At 33.5% G+C, this 18113-nt stretch overlaps 3 protein-coding genes and 4 non-coding genes across 7 annotated transcripts in view; 3 read left to right on the top strand and 4 right to left on the bottom strand.

Annotated features, from left to right (window-relative positions):
* The first annotated feature begins 1679 nt into the window (after positions 1 to 1679).
* On the top strand, positions 1680 to 2313 carry LOC137577673 (small integral membrane protein 12). The gene is made up of 2 exons (XM_068291212.1): positions 1680 to 1885; positions 2126 to 2313. The coding sequence occupies exons 1-2, from the start codon at positions 1756 to 1758 to the stop codon at positions 2251 to 2253; spliced, it is 258 nt and encodes an 85-aa protein (XP_068147313.1). The 5' UTR covers positions 1680 to 1755; the 3' UTR covers positions 2254 to 2313.
* Positions 2314 to 2360: 47 nt separating this feature from the next.
* On the bottom strand, positions 2361 to 2433 carry TRNAR-UCU (transfer RNA arginine (anticodon UCU)). Its single transcript has one exon. It is a non-coding gene; the product is annotated as a tRNA-Arg (tRNA).
* Positions 2434 to 2645: 212 nt separating this feature from the next.
* On the top strand, positions 2646 to 2718 carry TRNAM-CAU (transfer RNA methionine (anticodon CAU)). Its single transcript has one exon. It is a non-coding gene; the product is annotated as a tRNA-Met (tRNA).
* A 21-nt stretch (positions 2719 to 2739) lies between these two features.
* The window catches only part of Roc2 (Regulator of cullins 2), a 30382-nt gene continuing 15008 nt past the window's right edge, over positions 2740 to 18113 (bottom strand). The window contains exon 3 of the mRNA XM_068290467.1: positions 2740 to 3033. Within this exon, the coding sequence (XP_068146568.1) occupies positions 2852 to 3033 (182 nt within the window). The 3' untranslated portion in view covers positions 2740 to 2851. The remainder of the gene's footprint in view (positions 3034 to 18113) is intronic.
* LOC137577811 (uncharacterized) lies at positions 5755 to 6434 on the top strand. The gene is made up of 3 exons (XM_068291357.1): positions 5755 to 5817; positions 5889 to 6227; positions 6288 to 6434. The coding sequence occupies exons 1-3, from the start codon at positions 5755 to 5757 to the stop codon at positions 6432 to 6434; spliced, it is 549 nt and encodes a 182-aa protein (XP_068147458.1).
* On the bottom strand, positions 11704 to 11776 carry TRNAM-CAU (transfer RNA methionine (anticodon CAU)). Its single transcript has one exon. It is a non-coding gene; the product is annotated as a tRNA-Met (tRNA).
* On the bottom strand, positions 12982 to 13054 carry TRNAM-CAU (transfer RNA methionine (anticodon CAU)). The gene has a single exon. It is a non-coding gene; the product is annotated as a tRNA-Met (tRNA).

Here is an 18113-nt window from a genome sequence, read left to right as displayed (position 1 = left end):
AACCCTAAAAGGATTTCCTACTTATTCTATATTCTTTAAAAATACATACATATATGTATTTTTATATTTATATTCTTTATAACCGATTTTAAAAGGTAAAATTATGAGCGCCAAATTTTGTTGAGCTGAAAAACTTGCATGTAAATGTGACAAATTTTTAAAGAATTTTTTTCAGTGTTTTCTAATTTCTCTTTTTTTTTGCTTCTGCTGTGAAGAAACTTATGCAAATCGCTTCTCTTTGCGGCAAAATGAATTCGCCGCATCTTAGCTCTGTTTTCAGTTTCTCGCTCCGCTTTAGTGTAAAAAAAGCTAGTTTTTCCGTTCAAAATAAATTTCAAGTAGCAAATTTCGATTCAAATTTAAGAATATGCGAATGTATTGAAATACTCTTTTTAATAAATTAAATGGAAAAAATATGTTTAATAAACAGTTTCTTTTTTATTTGTTAATCAATAGAAAATACTAATAAATGCATTTGATCTCCCAATAGCTTTCTTATCAGTTTTGCCATTATCGAGCTTTCCTGATATAAAAAGGCTTGCAAATTTTTTATCCTTAGAATTGAAAGAACAAATAATAATATTAAAATCGAAAATGTCGCGGTCCATCTTAGCAGCGATAAAACAAAACGCCATACTGCTTCCTTTAACTGGTCTTTGTGTTGGCATCGTTGGATTCATTGGCTCGAAGTTGGAGAGTATGATGGTGGACGAAAATACACCTTGTAGTCGTAAGTGCCTCTGAATTTGTGATTTTTCCCTATTGGGGACCGACAAGGTCTCTATTAAGTGTGGACTTCATCATTGACTAAGTTGATTCAAATGTTTATCTTAATTTATCAACAGCTTCCATTCAGGATATTCGTGCCCAGCGTCAGGCACAAACAGAAAACACAGACGAAGTGGAAAAAATAAGCATCCTGGATTCCCTTCAGCCTTGGGCCAAGGACTAATAATTCTTTTTGCCTAACTCTGTTTTGCAACCATGCATAAAAATTCTAAATTATGATGAAATGAATAAGGAAATAAAAAGAGTTTTATTGTTATACATGTATACATAGCAAATATTGAACTTGAATGTTGAACATTTCATATCAAGCTTAATAATATTCTAAACTGCTGTAAAACTCAATAGGATTTCAAATTTCCGCGATTTTATCAGTCCAGCGTAATCTCAGGATTTTATGCGGTACGCCAAAGTCGATTCAGTAAGGTTTGAAACCTAAATTCGCCTTATTACAGCCCTAATAAAGCGAATTCAGTTTTGATAGTGGCACCAATCGATATTTTTCTATCATTATCGATAGGCTTATCCAAACTTGCGTGTCTTAAAATTAACATTTAAGATAAAACCAGCACAAAACTATTTATGTATTAGAATACACTACGAATGAAATAGGCAAATTAAAGTATGTACATATTTTATTACATAAGAAAAATAGCAACAGACGTCTTAAAAGATGTCACTTTTCCGACCTGCTCTTCAGATAAATCGGACGGCTTGGAGATTGGTCAGCGAACTCTGAACTGGCTGCCCATTTAAAAATTGGGTTTCAAAAAATTTGTAAAATCAAATAATTCGATTCGCGCCAAACTATAAAAATCGATAAGCCAAAAAATCGATATATCGGGAGATTTCAAATCAATCGATACTATCGATAGTCCCTCTTGAAACTTAAAATAACAGCTGTTTTGCTGTAAAAAGTTGTCGGACAAATAGGAAAACAAATAGTAAATTAAAAATAATCGCAACAAAATGTGGCCCATCGTTTTAGCCATCTTAAGAAGAAATGCCGTTTACATAACCCTGCCCATAGCTGGAGTGATTGGGTTTATTGGCTATAACCTGGAGAGTCTGATATCCGACAAATATACACCATATAGCCGTAAGTGCACCTGATGAAATTCATTTTGTCTTGTCCAAAAGCCGCCATTAGATATCCTCTTATTTTAATTATGTATATAGAAAGAAGTTTACTAAGTTATTTACTCGTACCGACATGGCACAGGAAAAGCGCCACAGTCTCACTTACATATTCCCAACAAAAATTAAACGTCCACATAAAATTGCATACAAATTGCTACAATTGCCTAATATGATAATTTCTTCCACTATTTGCTTACAGCTTCAATTCAGGACCTTCGCGCCCAACGCCAGGCACAGAGTCTAAGCGACAGCACAAATAATGTGGAGAAATTAAGTGTCCTGGAACGAAATCTGTCCCCATCGCTTCAGCCCAAAGCCAAAGCTTGAAGTTCTCCATGCACGTTGTTGTTATCAAAATTCTAGATTATGATAAAAATAAATTATTAAATAAAAAACAAAAAAAAAAAAATCTCGTTGCTTCACATTAGAGACAACATCCCTTGCGGGGATCGAACCCGCGACCTTTGGATTAGAAGTCCAACGCGCTATCCTCTGCGCCAAAGGGACAGGTGGAGGACGCTTTGCCAATGACTTATACAAGCCAAGTGATACTTTTTAACTGAAATTTGCTTAAAAAAAGCTTACTCATAGCTTTATTTATTAATATTTTTTATCCAAAACACCAAGTTCATTTATTTTTAATAGCTTGAAAAGCTGAAATTCTAGGTTTAGAATTATAGCTAAAACCAGTTATTCTTTTGGCCACGACATCAAATATGGCCTCGGTGGCGCAGTTGGCAGCGCGTAAGTCTCATAATCTTAAGGTCGTGAGTTCGAGCCTCACCCGGGGCATGTAAATTTTTTTGCAATTTTTTTGTTTGTTATTTTCTTTTTTTTTTATTATACATACATTTCGGATACATTGGTAAACTTATGATAGGCAAATATAATGAATTACTATTTAAAGTTACAATTTGAGATTTAATCACTTTCCCATGCGCTGAACAGACCATTCCTGCTGACAGAGAGGACATCTGTTGTTCTGTTTCACCCATAGGGACATGCAGCATTGATGAAACGAGTGATTGCATTCACCCCAAACCACAACGCAATCCATACGGCTCAACACATCACGTTTATTATCCGCCTGGCAACGTAAACAAGAATCTGTGGAAAAAGAAAGAATAAAATTAAGCTAAAGGTAACACAAAAATTGGAAGATTTAACAATTAAGTTTATGTGAATGACAATATATAATATTTTAATATGAAATTATTAACATCTTACAATAATTTCAGCAACATTGAAATGTTTTTTGATAAAGTTAATTTTGAAGTCTCAAAATTGATAAAAGATTAGATTTTAGATTCCTTTATTAGCTACTGAGCTGGAGTTATTTATTTTATTTAAAAGTAACTAAATGACAGACCTTTATCCGTGACGGCTAAACTGCTCAGGTGCCTCAGGTGTTTATATTACCCTAAAATAGATTGAATACTAGGAACGATTTGCTTTTAATGACATTGACCTAATATTTTGGCAATACTTATTGAGAAAACTGTGATTTCTTTATGTTATATAAATTTCGATTTGAAAAAGGATAAAAAAAAGGCAAGTTTGGTTGCTAAGAAAGTGTTTAAAGTTCAAATTTTGTGGTGAAGTGACTATTTAGTTTAAAATACGAGTACTTTTAATATGTTGAAATCCGATAAATTATCATCAATTAAGTCTAAAAATTTTTTGACAAATAGAGAGAATGAGAACGAGAATTTAAGGGACTATAAGACTCATTTGCCAATCGGTGTGCGGTGACATCTAAATGGCATTGGGAATCAATTAGTGGCGGAGATTGGTAGATTTTGTATGACGCAAGGCGAAAACCTTCGACTTAAAAGTCGACACCTTTCGTGTGCTCGTGTTTTTTTTTTTTTTTTTGGTTTCATTCAACAAAATTAAGCAACATTTCATTCAAGAAATTCATAAATATTTTCTTAGTGAGCCTTTTTTTTGTGGGTTTGGTTTAATCGTGGGAGAGGTCACTGACATTTCCCTACACCAAACTCAATAAGCAGTTTGCAATTGGGAACGCATCGGTTTTCATCCAACAATAATAAGTCGAAGTTTTTCTCAGAATTATCAGTGGGCAAAAATTTTAATTTTTTTTGCTTTTTTTTCACCTGAGCCTCTTGGGAGACCTATCTACCTATATATAGAATTTGTGGTTGCTGTTGTTGTTATTGTTGTTCAGGTGTTGCTGTTGACATTTCGAAATATGATCGCGTTAGCAAAATTATGTATGTACATTGAAATTGTAATGATAATCAACAAGAATACTGTAAATGCGTCGTCATTTTGGCATCAAGTATACGCCGCTTTGGCTGCCAGGCCAAGCCAGCCCAGGCCGTTGGCCGTTGCTGAGTCTGACAAAATTTTCAATTCTCGGCCATTGAATGAGTCAAAAAGAATTCTTTTCCCTTTTTTTTTTTTTTTTTTTTTTGGTTTTGTGGTGAAAAATATGAAATTGTCATACCATTTATTTTTCACTGGTTTATGCACTTTTTTTGTCTTCACTTCTTGTTATTCGTTTTTGTTGTATGGTAATTGGTAATTGAAAACCAAACGACAACAGGAAATTGTTAACATATTTTTCCAAGAATTACAAGAAATAAATCAGGTGAAATATATTTGAATCGGTTAAATGCGTTTTGGTTAATACACAAAGATCGTTCAACTTTGCTTAATGATCTTTGCTAAACTTTGCTAGGATCTTTATACATTTTGCTACCAATAACTAAAGATATGGGATATAGAATACTAAAAGGAACAAATCCAAGATCTTTTATTATAATACTTCCAGGGACTTTTATCATATTCAACATCTGAAAGTACAAACGAGTATGTCGAATGTAATTGGTCACGATCCTTTGGAAGTGTTGAGTTACGAAAATGTTAACTTTATTATAGAGTACTATAGTCTCAACTTATTTTTTTTTTAAATATTTCAGTTCTATGTTTTATAAAGTAAATATGTTTGAGGAAAAAGTTTTCCTAATTTAATTTGTACATTTCAAAGGTTTTGATGAATGAAAGTCCAATCTTTTTTCTTTTCTTTTCTTAGAAACTCACGAGTATTCAAATTGTTGAACAAAATATCCTGATATAATGGATGAATGTAATTCAAAACTATGTATCTACATATATAGACAAGAGAATCGGAAAGTTATGGAATATACAGTGGTGGGCAAAAATGGTGTTTCACGGCGATAGCTCAGAAAATAACGAAGGTATTGAGAAAACTCTTTGTTCGTGACTTTGGCGTTTGTATGGGATCTATGTATATGATATAGTGGTCCGATCCTGCTGAATCCGGTAATATTGGTGAGATTATTACACTTATAAACAACTGTGCCAAATTTGATCAAGATCGGGAGACTATATCATACACTTCCCATAGGAACGATCGGTGGAAAACAGTGACTCTGATCAATAGCTTCGTTTTTTCCTATGTAAGCCGTTCTTTCGCAAACATTCGACTTTAAAGAAACCTTTTAAAACGTGTTACCACTTTGAAAGAATTATTTTAATAAATTGTTTGTTGAAAGAAATATTTAAAAAAAGCAAGTTTTAATTATTATGTGTGATTTAATTATTATTTTTAGTTTTAATATAGATTTTTTCTAATTGCAGTCCCTGGTTTTGGATCGAATATTTTCTATTTTTATATTATCGATTACAAATTATTATTTATACTAAATGTTTTTTGTTTGGAATAATTATTGCACCATTATTTGAGCTTACAAATTGTTATTTAATCGCTCTTATTTTAAAGTAATTAACCACAAAGGTGATTTTGATGAACCTTTTGGAAATGGGAAAACAGTTTCAAAAATGCGTTCAATTTGTTTGCTACAATCGTTCATATTACTCTGTGCCTCACTCAATGAAATAGCGGTAGGTAGTGAATTGTCTTCTCTTACCAGGATAATAGTTGGATGTCCTTTTTCACGCCCTTTGTGGGCTAGAGCGTGCGTCTTTTAAAGTTTACGAATGTGAAATGTAAGGATTTGCCAACAACCAACGGCTTCACGAAATACGAATACTGCCACTTGAAGGTGGTGAGACGGAATTATGTGGAGCTATCCTTGAAGGTCAATCTGCTGCAGTTACCCATCACGAATCTAACGTGTCGCCTGCAATGCTTCCAACGCACAGATGGCTATCGACCATTTCTCTACAATGTTCACTTTGATTTCTGCAAACTGATGGCAGCCCAAAAGAACTATGATCTGTCGTTTGAGAGGTTTGTCTTTGGTGCCATACGAACGCATAGCAATTTCAATCAGTCCTGCCCCTGGAAAGAGGTAACTATACGGATGGTCCTATCTGATGATCATATTAATTCATCATTAATTCGTCTTTAGAGTTATATGATGGTGGAGAAATATGCCTTGGATTTTACCAAAATCAATATGCCCGTGCCAGCGGGTGTTTATCGTTTGGATTTTACATTCTACGCTTACGGTATACCTCGCACATTGACACAGGTGTTTTTTGAGAAAATTGAATGAGTGTACGTAGAACTATTGCGTCTATCTATTGTTTGAACCAGTTATTAACTGGGTCTTTTAGGATCTAAGCCAGTAAAAACAAATGCAGACATATACATATTTGTTATTGTCTAACTATTTCTAATAAAATGGCGTCAATGCTTTCAATTTACATATAAATTTCATCATCATCGTCCTCAGCCATCACATCCACATCCCAATCGACATCATCGCCATCATCATCATCATCATTATTATTATTAATATTATTGTCTGGGCAAGTTAAAGCCAATCAAGTCAATAAACAATTACGATCGTCGTCGTTGTCGTTGGAAAAAAAGAAACAAAACAAATTCTAACGATGGAAATTTTTTGCTAGAGGGCTCGATTGACTATTGGGGCCTGTTGTGGGGGCCTGTCCAGCTCACAAAGTTGTACATATATTTTTCTTACAGTGGAACTTTCTCAAGCAAAAAAAAAGTAATAATCAATCATCATAAAAATTACTTTTTATTGCCAAATATTTCCATACACAGTTTTAATTAGCGTACTTTTGGCTTTCTTAGTTCTCTGTTTGCGACTTTTTTAAGGGCTGTCGGTTATGCCAATTTAAGGTTTTAGCCACAGTGCCTTGTGCAAGTTTTTTAAGTGCATTTCCAGTGCGTCATTTACTTAAGGTTTTTTTGTTTTTTCTATGGAATTATTTTAATTGTCATCAGGGAGTCAAGTCAGGGGTCACAATGGAAGAGGGTGTGTATGTCTGTCTGTCTGTCTGTCTGAAAGACATCCATCCATCCATGTGTAACGACAGTCGGCCACATTTAATATTACAAATGAAAAAGCAAAAAACAGGTTAATTTTCATATTGTCTCTCAGCCAGACTCACAGACAAATGAAACGTGACAATGACTCGAACGATCTGTCTCCCCTCCGACCACCTCTCACAGACTTAAACTGGAACTCAGGTGACTTTTTGATTATCCAATCTATGGAATTCACTTAGGTCGACCATACAGATGACCTGTGCGCTCAATTAACACAAAGATAAAAATAATACTATTTACTTTAACTTACTTGTTCTAATTTCCATTCAATCGATCATTTAACACTACGTACTTAAAATTGCATCCACCATTGAATTAACTTAACACTTGATCCTATTGTAATCTTAATTAACTTAAACTGTTAAATAAGCAATAAATATAAATATCTATATATGTAAATATTATTCTTTTGCTGAAAAGAAAGAATCAAAAATGTAGAGTATATTTGAGATACAAACTGCTTAAGAAATCGAAAAATTTTCTAAGGCGCCTTTTCTTTGTTTGTCCCAAAATTCAATATGTATGACTAGATGAAATATAAAAAATGTTTTAAAATTCCATTCATGTCATTTATATTAGCAAGACTCATTAATTTCAAAGTCAACAGTTTAAACTTTAAAGTGTTCAAAAATTCAAATTTGAGCAACAAATTTTGAAAATAATTATGTTACTTTTTGTATTTTAAGAAACTTTAAAACATTAAAAAAGACTATTACATCTTTAAAGTTAATTTTTAAGCTTTTAGAGAATTTTAAAGTTATTAAAACATTTAGTTTACAATTAAAAAGAAACAACATTACCACAAGAATTTTAAGAAAATGTTAATTGAAATGTTTCTGAAACATATTTGGATAATTATTTAACAAGAAATTTCTTAAATATTTAAATTTAAAAAATATTTCTAACAAAAATGCTTCTAAATTCAGTATTTGTTATTTAAAAAACGTTTCAGAATTGACTTAACAAATTTCTTAACTTAAGATAATGAAACGGAATGCTTTCAAATTATGTTAAAAAAAAAACATTTCATTACCTAAGTTAAAAAGACCAATAATAAACTTCATAACTTAAACACCGAAACTAAAATCGAAAGTCTTATGATTTGTATAAATGAAAATATTTTGAATTGAAATTGCTTCCTAATCGAAATGAGTTTTATTCTGCACTCAAAGATTGCAAAGAGTAGGGTATGAACCAATATTGAAGGGCATTGGGAACAGGTAGATGGAAACCTGCTTGACAAGCATGACAAATATTTAAGTTAACGTTTTTTTTTTTTCTCTCACTCTCTTCACATTTTAGAAGACAAGTCTGCCGATTGAGGCAGACATTTAGAGCTAGATAATTAAAATTCCAGTTTCAAGCACCTGACTAACTAACTGAACTGAACTGGCTGACAGACAGAGCGGCCGATTGACTTGGGCGGCGGCATTTGTCTCCGGCAAATGCAAATAGCTTACGGCATTCTCTGTCTGATGCATTCTTACGTAAGTTGGCGGTGTCTGATGGGGGAAAATTAAAAAGAAAAAAAAAAAAAGTTCAAGGTCAACCAAAAGCTTCCACCACATACCAAAGTTCACTCTCTGGTCTACTCTCTTTCTCTTTGGCTCTCTTTTTGTTGAGTGTTGTATTCATTGATTATTTTTTTTTATCGTCTCGATATCTGACCATATCGATCACATGTCCCATGCGACTCATAACACGTTGCATGATTCGCCACACACTCACCCACAGACAGAAGCGAGTTGTGTCGCTACGTGACGTCATGCACGGGGGCCTGGCTATTCACACAGCTGCCAACGATCATTACGAACGTGCCCCCAAAAGCAGCTGAGGCTCTGCTCACCGTACTCACACCAACATCAGACCCCAACTAATTGTTGTGCTCTTAAATGCATCTTCGGCAACACCAAATGAAAGAGTTAAACAAAACGTCAACAAAGAGTCTCGAATGCACTATCTCACATATCTCAAACGGAAATGTTCATTCGTCTTAATCCGAAATAATCGAACTAATCGATCGATCAGTTGACACCGCCAAAAAAAAAAGTAGGTACATTTTGCACTTGTGTCATTCATTGTCAAAAGTCACACATGTGACCCAAATATATAAAACGGTGCCAAAAGGTGTGATTGTTAGTGACTTGCTGTTAATTTCACCCTTGCAAAGTGAAGAACTTGAATCGAGTACACATTTTCTATTGTACATTGACGTATTTAGAGAAAAATTAACAGAAGAACACTTCCGATACTTCGATCAAAATAGCCATATTTAGACAACACAACAAATAAAACAATTCCAATGGAGATCATTCTATAAAAGAGTGATCATCGATTGCAAAGTACAGAGAAAAGTTTAAAAAAAAAAAAAAAAACAGAAACTAAGAAAAATTTGCCTTAAATAATCGTTTTTTAAAGGGTAATTTTTTCCACAAGTTCCTTTGTGCCAAATAAATATCATGAAAAATCCCAGTAAATTCTTTTAAATATTCAAAAATAAATCTTACATTACAATCGTAACTTTCCGTTACTTCTGATTTTCACATTGTAATTACTTCTTTCATGAGAAATATATAAAGAATAACTGATTTTACTCATCATAAATGTTATGAGGAATATATAAAAAAAGTGGTAAACTTTTTGAATGAACTTCGTTTTAAGTCATTTCCTATATTTAACCTTTTCACAACTTTATCTATATAATACATTTGAATTTTCCGAAACTAAAAATTAATCACCTTTTTGTGTGTTGCCTTTGGAATAATCTTCTATTGGAAGATTTTACCTTTAGCCTGCTAAATTGCAATGTTTTGATTTAAATTTTAAATAGGTCGTAATCTAAACAGATATAAATTAATGGTTTAAGCTTTTAATAAAACGTTAGCTCTTTATCTTTAAAGAAACTATTAATTAGGAAATTTTTAGCAAACATTTTCTAGAAAAAATCATATGGAAATCAACATCATTCTATGATTTCCAGGAAAGGATTTCCAAAAAATGAATTTTTGAACTTAAAACCTAATAGAAAACTTAATTAAAGATTTGCTATTAGATTGAGGTATTGTTAAGAACGTAATAAACCAATGCGGTTTCAATATTTATCGATATTTTTGTTTTGAAGCTAGAGAAATATCTTTAAAGAAACTATTTGAACATACGTATGTATATATAGATGTCTCATTACTAATTATACACGATTCCAAGTACATATGTACGTATGTATATAAATTTCTTTGCCTCCACTCCTGATCGGCTTTGGTTTACATATATGTATAAAAAAAAAAAAGTCCAAAAAAGCCAAGTGGAATTTATGGACGATCACGAGAATATAGTGTATCATTCCGCAGTCCGAGCTACTCTGGCATATTCTAGAGGAGCAATTGGTGAGCGTTGTGTCTGGTTAATTTGAAATTGATTCGGTTTACTCAACAAATCAATTCAATAAGAGAACGATAGGGAGAATGAGTGAGAGAGAGAGAACGAATGCGTGTGAGTCAACGATCACAAGACCAAGAGAGAGAGAGAGAGAGAGAGAGCAGAGAGTGGAAGACGATGATCGAGAAGCTCCCCAATTGCAGGCTGGCACACGGTCGTTGAAAAGGCGCCTGATCAGGCGCAAATGAATGGAAAATTTCAATTTGTTTCGGTTTCGCCTTTTAAATGTTTGCACTTCTGCATGAACACACACAGGTTCTGGGTGTGCGTGTGTGTGTGTGAGTATGGGGTCCCTGGGAATTTTCCATGAATGAAAAATTTCCACTTGTGCTAAATTTAGGACTTCACGAGACACACAATGCACGCGATGTAGGTCCATAAACAATCCAAGGCAAGAGGCATCTAGATATATACATACATACAACAAAAGAGATCTCTGCACTCTCAGAAGTCTCGATTCACTGCATATTTACTCCATACAAATGTTGATTCTCGAAAATTGGTTCTTTATCTGTGCAAGACATGTAAACTGATATCCCCCCCCTTACATCCCGCTGACCGTGCTTCAATTGTTTTGCACTTTAGTTGCTTCTTTTTGGCACACTTTACACGTGCAAAATTCACTTAAAAGCTATCACATTATATGTCACATTATGCAAAACAAAACTAAACTTTAACAACTGGCAGACGATAAAGAGATAAGCTGAAATAAGAGTCCATACTTGTGCATAATTTAAGTGGAATATAATAAAAGTATCAGTATACCCTATAAAAGAGGTTTTTTGGTCATTAGATAAGGCGAAGGTTCTTGGGAAGTTCCCCGAACTTTTGCATGGTGTGAGCCTCGATTCTGCGAATTTGTTTAACAATAAGATAAGATTTTTGGATGTATGATTAAACTTTTACATTTATCTTTGATATTGCCTTTTAGGTTTTGTCTGATTTAAGAAAACATTTCGATTCTCTAAAGCCTTTCCAATAAGTTATCGACATAAAAAGTTGAAATCAAAATTTTGGGAAAAAAATTTACATGCCCCGGGTGAGGCTCGAACTCACGACCTTAAGATTATGAGACTTACGCGCTGCCAACTGCGCCACCGAGGCCATGTGATCAAGGAATTTCTATTACTGTTGAGTCATTCAAATGTTAAGGATAACATTTTAATTGGCAAATTTATTGGCTAATTTTGCTCTATTCCATAATAAAACTTACTATTCTGAACTATTGAGAACAATTATTATTTATTTCTCTACTAGGAGATGGACAGCCCACGCATTATCTTCTAGATTTCGAGAGAAATTGGGTATCACCCAGAGCAGCAAATTCAATCAATCAATTATCAATCTTCTTTAATCCTTTTTTTTTTTGGTTTTGTTGGGTTCATTGGTGAAAGAATTGACAGAACACTACAAAGTTTAAGGCGAACTTCTCGATATTTTAAGTCACACTTGCCCTTTTTTACCTCTCTCTTTCTAGGGACTCTAACCCTCGATTCTTTCAGGGACTCCAAAAAAGGCAAAGAGGGCAACAATTAAAGAAGTAAGTAAAAATATATTAAGTTGAGAGACCCCAAATCACTCATTCATTAAAGAGAGTTGCACATATTTACTCACTCACTCATTGGAAATCCAATATTACTTTAGTCGAATGGTCTTCCTGTTTTCTGTATAGTAAATTTACTTTGTTTGCTCTTTAAATGTATTAAATTCTTTGAGATTTTCAAGGATATATAAAGGGCGGCTTCTCTGAAGCAGAAAAGAAGTCGTTTTAACTAGTTTTAATTAGGACGCGTAAACTATCCAAAGCCCTCTATGACATTCGTTCACCTGATTTGGTTGTGGACAAATATTGACTTGTTGAAGCACTTCTCCACACGGTTTTTAGCATTTATTTATCCATGGGGAAATATCATCATCATCCAGACGAATGCGCAATATTTGTTTTGCCATTGGGAGCTAAGGCAGATGTGGAGTGGGAACCAGTGTGAATGTCATTTGTAATAACAAATTTTGCCCCCACAACACACACACACACACACCTCTCTCCAGGTAGGTAATTGCACATTATAAAGGTAACAACTGATTTAATGTTACAACAAAAGTGGCCCATAAAATAAAATAAATGTAATCGTAATAAGCCAGTTGGCAACTGTTGACGAGTGCCGCTTGAAGTTAGTTAGTTGCACGACATTGTTATTTAATATGACATTTTGCTGCTGCTAGTGCTAGCATTTCTAATTGAATAAAAAAGCTGATAGTAAGATGCAAAAAAAAAAAAAAATCATTATTTTAGCCAAAAAAAATCTACATGCCCCGGGTGAGGCTCGAACTCACGACCTTAAGATTATGAGACTTACGCGCTGCCAACTGCGCCACCGAGGCTATGTTCTACCTTTGCGCCAATTGCCATGAATATCCTAAAATGCTTTTTTTGCTCCCTGCCACGTGGCTAACAAAAGAAATTGGCAAAAATTGTATTTTTGAATTTACAAAACATTTTTGCACGTCTCGGTATGAAAAAATATTTTAATTATTTTGTAAACATTATTACGAAAAGAAAACATTAATAATAATAAAAACAAATAAACAAATGTTTTTGTTTTTCCCACATGGTTGAGTGCATTCATTTATATTTCTAGACAGATTTTTGGCTTTATCTACTATTAGGTACATAAAGCCAAAATCTACTATTAGGTACATTAATTTACCAAACAAGAAAAATAAATTCCTCTCTAGGCTATAATAATAACTAATTGATGAAAAATTGCTTCAAAATAATATTAATAATATTGTAAAATACATAAAATTTAACTAAATGTATTTCTTTTACATTATTGTCTTAGTAAGTCGTCTTAAATTAAAAATAGCGAAATTCTGTGGTGAATTTCCATCCAAAATCTATATTTAACTCATCTGAAGTGTCACTCAACTGAAGTGTCTCTAATAATTGAATGTACGCATTCTATTTACTACACAGTGAGAGCGGATTTACGACTGCGAAAATTCTGTGTACACACACTTATATGTATGTTTTTATATTTTGAAAATTAAATATATATTTTGTTGTTGTTAGGTATATTTAAAATCTGTCCAGACTTCGATGAAAAACATATAAAACATGGCATTAGCAAAAGTACAATCAAAAAGCAAAGCCGTAGAAGGGTTCATGGGTTCAACGGTTCAATCATCATCTGCTAAGACACTACATCTTTCAAATCTTTTGTATTTTGAAACCAAATTCACATTAAATACCACCCAAGACTGTAAAATTATTCAAAATTCAAAGATTTTTTCTTTAAATTTATCTTTATTTGATTATGTTTTATAATTTAACAAAGGGGACAGCATTTTTGGCAGTATTAAGTTTTTAAAATTTGAAATCCAGATTTTCCAGCTTCTGAAAAGTCACAAAATTTTCTAACTATCCCAAAAAATGCAAATACAACACATTATTTGGGTCTTAAAGTTAAATTCACTTAAAAGAAGTTCCACAATAAAACTGATAAAGTTATGATTAGAATCACTTATTAGTATAAAACTATACAACATCATATAAATATCAATTAAAGTTTAATGTTAAAAGAAAACTGACCTCAAATATGAATTAATGAAAAATTTGCTACCAGGTACATTACCACCTAACAATTCTAAAAGTTCTGATCATGCACGAATGTACGAATCTTTTTCGAATCCTATTTCTGAATAAAATAGTCTATAAATCAGCTGATTTTCTGCTCATAAATAACACATTGTATATGATCAGATTTGACCTATTTTAGAGTCATATCTTTATTCATACTTAGTCTTACTTTTTTATGGTACTTTATCAGTGTTAAGAGATACTTATCATTGTTCTGTTATCAGTTCTGATAAAACAATGTTCCAAATGCTAGCAACATAATCTAATTCATGAAAATCATAAAAATACTATTTAATAAGATATTACATTTCAAACTCTATATATTTCACTTTCATAAATAAAAAAACCTTTAAAGAACTATTAAAATGTTCGGGCAGCTCTCTATTATGATAAATTTCATCAAATCTATTTATATCCACTTACTTTTTAGAACCTAAAAGACCAATTAGCATATGTATTTACAAACATTTGAGTAAAATATTTGTTAAATTCGAAAAGCACCGAGTCACTCTGAAATTTTAAAGACTTCTAAGTTCTCGTACGTCACTCAGTAGATGATACAATAGTTCATAGTTCCTACAGAGTCTGTCTATATACAATTTCTCATTTCTCAACTCACTCTCGATCGTTTGTGTCTGGAATACAAAAGCCAAAAACCAGACACCGTCTAAATATGTTAATATATTCATTTCGTTTTTTATTAAGTAAATTGTACACACATATTTACATATGTATGTATGTATGTATGACTAATTAGTAAATGTAGACATTGAAAACTAAAGAGCTTTTAATACATGCATCGCTACATACTAGAGAAGCGGGAAGAATAACTTTGAACTGGTCAGAGAACGATACAGAGAGAAAGAGAGGGCGAGAGAGACGTCTTTGACCTTGAGTGAAGGGCACTGGTTTTGCCATTTTAGCCATAATTACCAAGCGACCTGTATATTGCCCCACCCCCGCGTCAACTGAACGAAAGCACGTGTGGTATAAATATAGTGTAAAAAATAGAAACACAACCAAAAGTAAAGTCCATTTGCAAAAATAAAACACAAAACAAAAAATAAAACGATCACTTTAAAATCTTAAAGCTTCAAGAGCTTTTCTTTGATTTTTTTAGTTAACAATTCTTTGTTTTTTATTTTCGTCTTATTAGCTGTTGCGGTTGCAAAGTTTAAAGTACGAAACACTGCGCCAATAAATACCACATTCCGAGTGTTCGTCACAGAAAAACCTTTTGCTATTCTCTACGATTAGCTTGAGTTTCGGAATACAGTAATACACCATTGTGGTTGACACTTCTATCAAGTATAATGTGAAAATCTATATTATCCAAGGTACCTTCTGCTAAAGTGAGTCCTTCAAGACCTTTTTCTTGGGTTTTGTATAGCCAGTGAGCATCCAATCGGAGTCCCACATAGACCTAGTGTTGAATTGTGTAGAATCTATATTCTACTCTATAGTAGAATATCTGTCAGGATATGCGTTTTTTCTGGCAAAAGACAAGTGTTGGTAGATAGTTCTAAAGAGAGTTCAGTAGATGAGCTCCCAGATACCTATGCTTTATCACTGTTGGCAGACTGGACTTTCGCATAGGGGCGTTTCTAGGACATCCGGAATTATTGATGGGATTACAAGTTTTTAAATACACCCATACCTCGCTTTGCGTCGTTTCGGTTTGCGTTTTTTCGAAGTTGCGTCGCTGATCAATTAGCACTAATTTTCATTGTGCGTCGTTAGATTTTCGATGTTGCGTTGCTCAGGAAACGTTCGTTTCTTTTTTAATACCTTTTTTTTCCAAAAGGTGGCAACACTTTTGTTGCTAACTGCGCGCGCTGTGTATCAAAACAGGGGAATTCCCCTTTGATTTGCTTCGACTCACTTTGCCATTTGCTTGCCCACCTTTTATGTAGAATATCGCGTTTCAATTAGTGAGTTGTGCTCTTTAAAATAGATCAATAAGTTTTTTCGTGTTATTTCTGATCACATATAAAAAAAGGTAAATAATTTTTCAATTTCTTTATTGGCAGAGTTATATTATTTTGTTACACAAAATTATTTTTTAGTTAAATGAGTGGAAAGGATAATGCTGGTGGAATTACCAAAAATAAAAAGAAAGCTATCAGTTTGGAGACAAAACTAGATATTCTGCGGCGATTTAATAAGGTCGAGAAGGCTGTGGAGATAGCAAAGGCTCTTGGCCTGGCTGCTCAGAACTATTAAAGATCGAGATGGAGATAAAATAAGAGAGGCTGCAAAATCTGTAACATCATTAGATGCTAAAACGATGATCCGTACAAGGAGTTCTTTGATGATTAAAATGGAATCCTTGCTTTCAATTTGGATTGAGAATCAAGTTGCGCAAAGAATACCATTAAGTAAAATGGTAATTCAGACGAAAGCAAAAAGCTTATTTGATGATATTAAAAGTCAAACCGTATCCAACGATGATGCTAGTGATAGTACCGCCCACGATAATGAAACTTTTGAAGTTTGAAAGATTCAAGGTTCGAGCAAATCTGCACAACATTGCTTTTAAAGGCGAAGCAGCTAGCGCTGATGTAACTGCTGCAGAACTCTACCCAGCAGAGCTAAAAGCTTTAATCCGTGAGGGCGGCTATGAACCGAAACAAGTTTTTAATGTTGACGAGACAGGATTATTTTGGAAACGTCTACCTCAGAGAACCTACATATCTAAAACAGAAAAATCTGCGCCCGGATTTAAAGCTAGCAAGGATAGACTGACTCTTCTTCTTGGTGGAAATGCAAATGGTGATTTCAAATTTAAACCATTTCTTATTTACCAATCAGAAAATCCAAGAGCTATGAAAGGTTATTCAAAAGATCTCCTTCCTGCCCACTGGCGATCAAACAAAAAAGCATGGATGACAGCATTTTTATTTAAAAACTGGGTTTCAATGTGTGCTATTCCAGAAATTAAAGCTTATTGTGAGAAGGAAAATTTAAACTTCAAGGCTTTGATTCTAGTAGATAATGCTCCTGGCCACCCAATTTACGTAGATGAGTTGTCAGAAAACGTGAAATTTGTATTTCTACCAGCTAATACTACGTCAGTTATTCAGCCGATGGATCAGGGAGTTATATCGACTTTTAAAAGCTATTACCTTCGACGGACCTTTAAGCTTCTTATAAGTGAGACTGATGGAGAAGGTAAACCTACCATGCTACAATTTTGGAAAAATTTCAACATTATGAAAGCCATAGAAATTATATCTGATTCGTGGCAGGAGATTAAACCATCTTGCATGAATGGTGTTTGGCGCAAAATATGGCCTGAATGTGTTCACCAAAAATGCACTACCGAAGTTGATGATACAACAGCTGTTTGTCATGAACTTTCAAATTTTGCCAAACAGTCTAATTTTGAAGGTATGGAGGAGGCTGATATAAATGAATTGCTAACATCGCACAACCAAGAGTTTTCTAATGAAGAACTTTTGCAATTGGAATTGGAAATTGCTAATGAAGAAGATGACTATGACCGTGACCATTTAGAGATATCCAAGCAACAGAACTTAACTTCCAAACAAATTTCCAAAGCGATATCTTTGATTGACGAAGGCATGGAGATTTTCTTAAAAAATGATCCTGACAGCGAAAGGAGCCTTAAAGTGTCCCAGGCGGTAGCTGCGAATATTAATTGCTATAAGGAATTGTATTTTATGCAAAAAAAAAAAGCTGGTCAGACAACACTGGACCAATTTTTTTTTTAAAGAAAGCCGACGTACGACAACAGACACTGAAGACTTATCAGATAGTGATTAATTGTAATTTTATTTA

This window comes from Drosophila tropicalis, unplaced genomic scaffold (assembly GCF_018151085.1).
Source record: "Drosophila tropicalis isolate 14030-0801.00 unplaced genomic scaffold, ASM1815108v1 contig_593, whole genome shotgun sequence".
NCBI lineage: Eukaryota > Metazoa > Arthropoda > Insecta > Diptera > Drosophilidae > Drosophila > Drosophila tropicalis.
Note: the sequence above shows the minus strand (reverse complement) of the source record. Positions and strands in the feature narration are given on the sequence as shown.

Excerpts from the sequence above, each read along its gene's own strand:
- LOC137577811 (XM_068291357.1), top strand. The coding sequence starts at position 5,755 with ATGCGTTCAATTTGTTTGCTACAATCGTTCATATTACTCTGTGCCTCA. Across the intron at positions 5,818-5,888 it reads CCTCACTCAATGAAATAGCG|AGCGTGCGTCTTTTAAAGTT; the intron begins GTAGGTAGTGAA and ends TTTGTGGGCTAG. Across the intron at positions 6,228-6,287 it reads AGTCCTGCCCCTGGAAAGAG|AGTTATATGATGGTGGAGAA; the intron begins GTAACTATACGG and ends ATTCGTCTTTAG.
- LOC137577673 (XM_068291212.1), top strand. The coding sequence starts at position 1,756 with ATGTGGCCCATCGTTTTAGCCATCTTAAGAAGAAATGCCGTTTACATA. Across the intron at positions 1,886-2,125 it reads CAAATATACACCATATAGCC|CTTCAATTCAGGACCTTCGC; the intron begins GTAAGTGCACCT and ends ATTTGCTTACAG.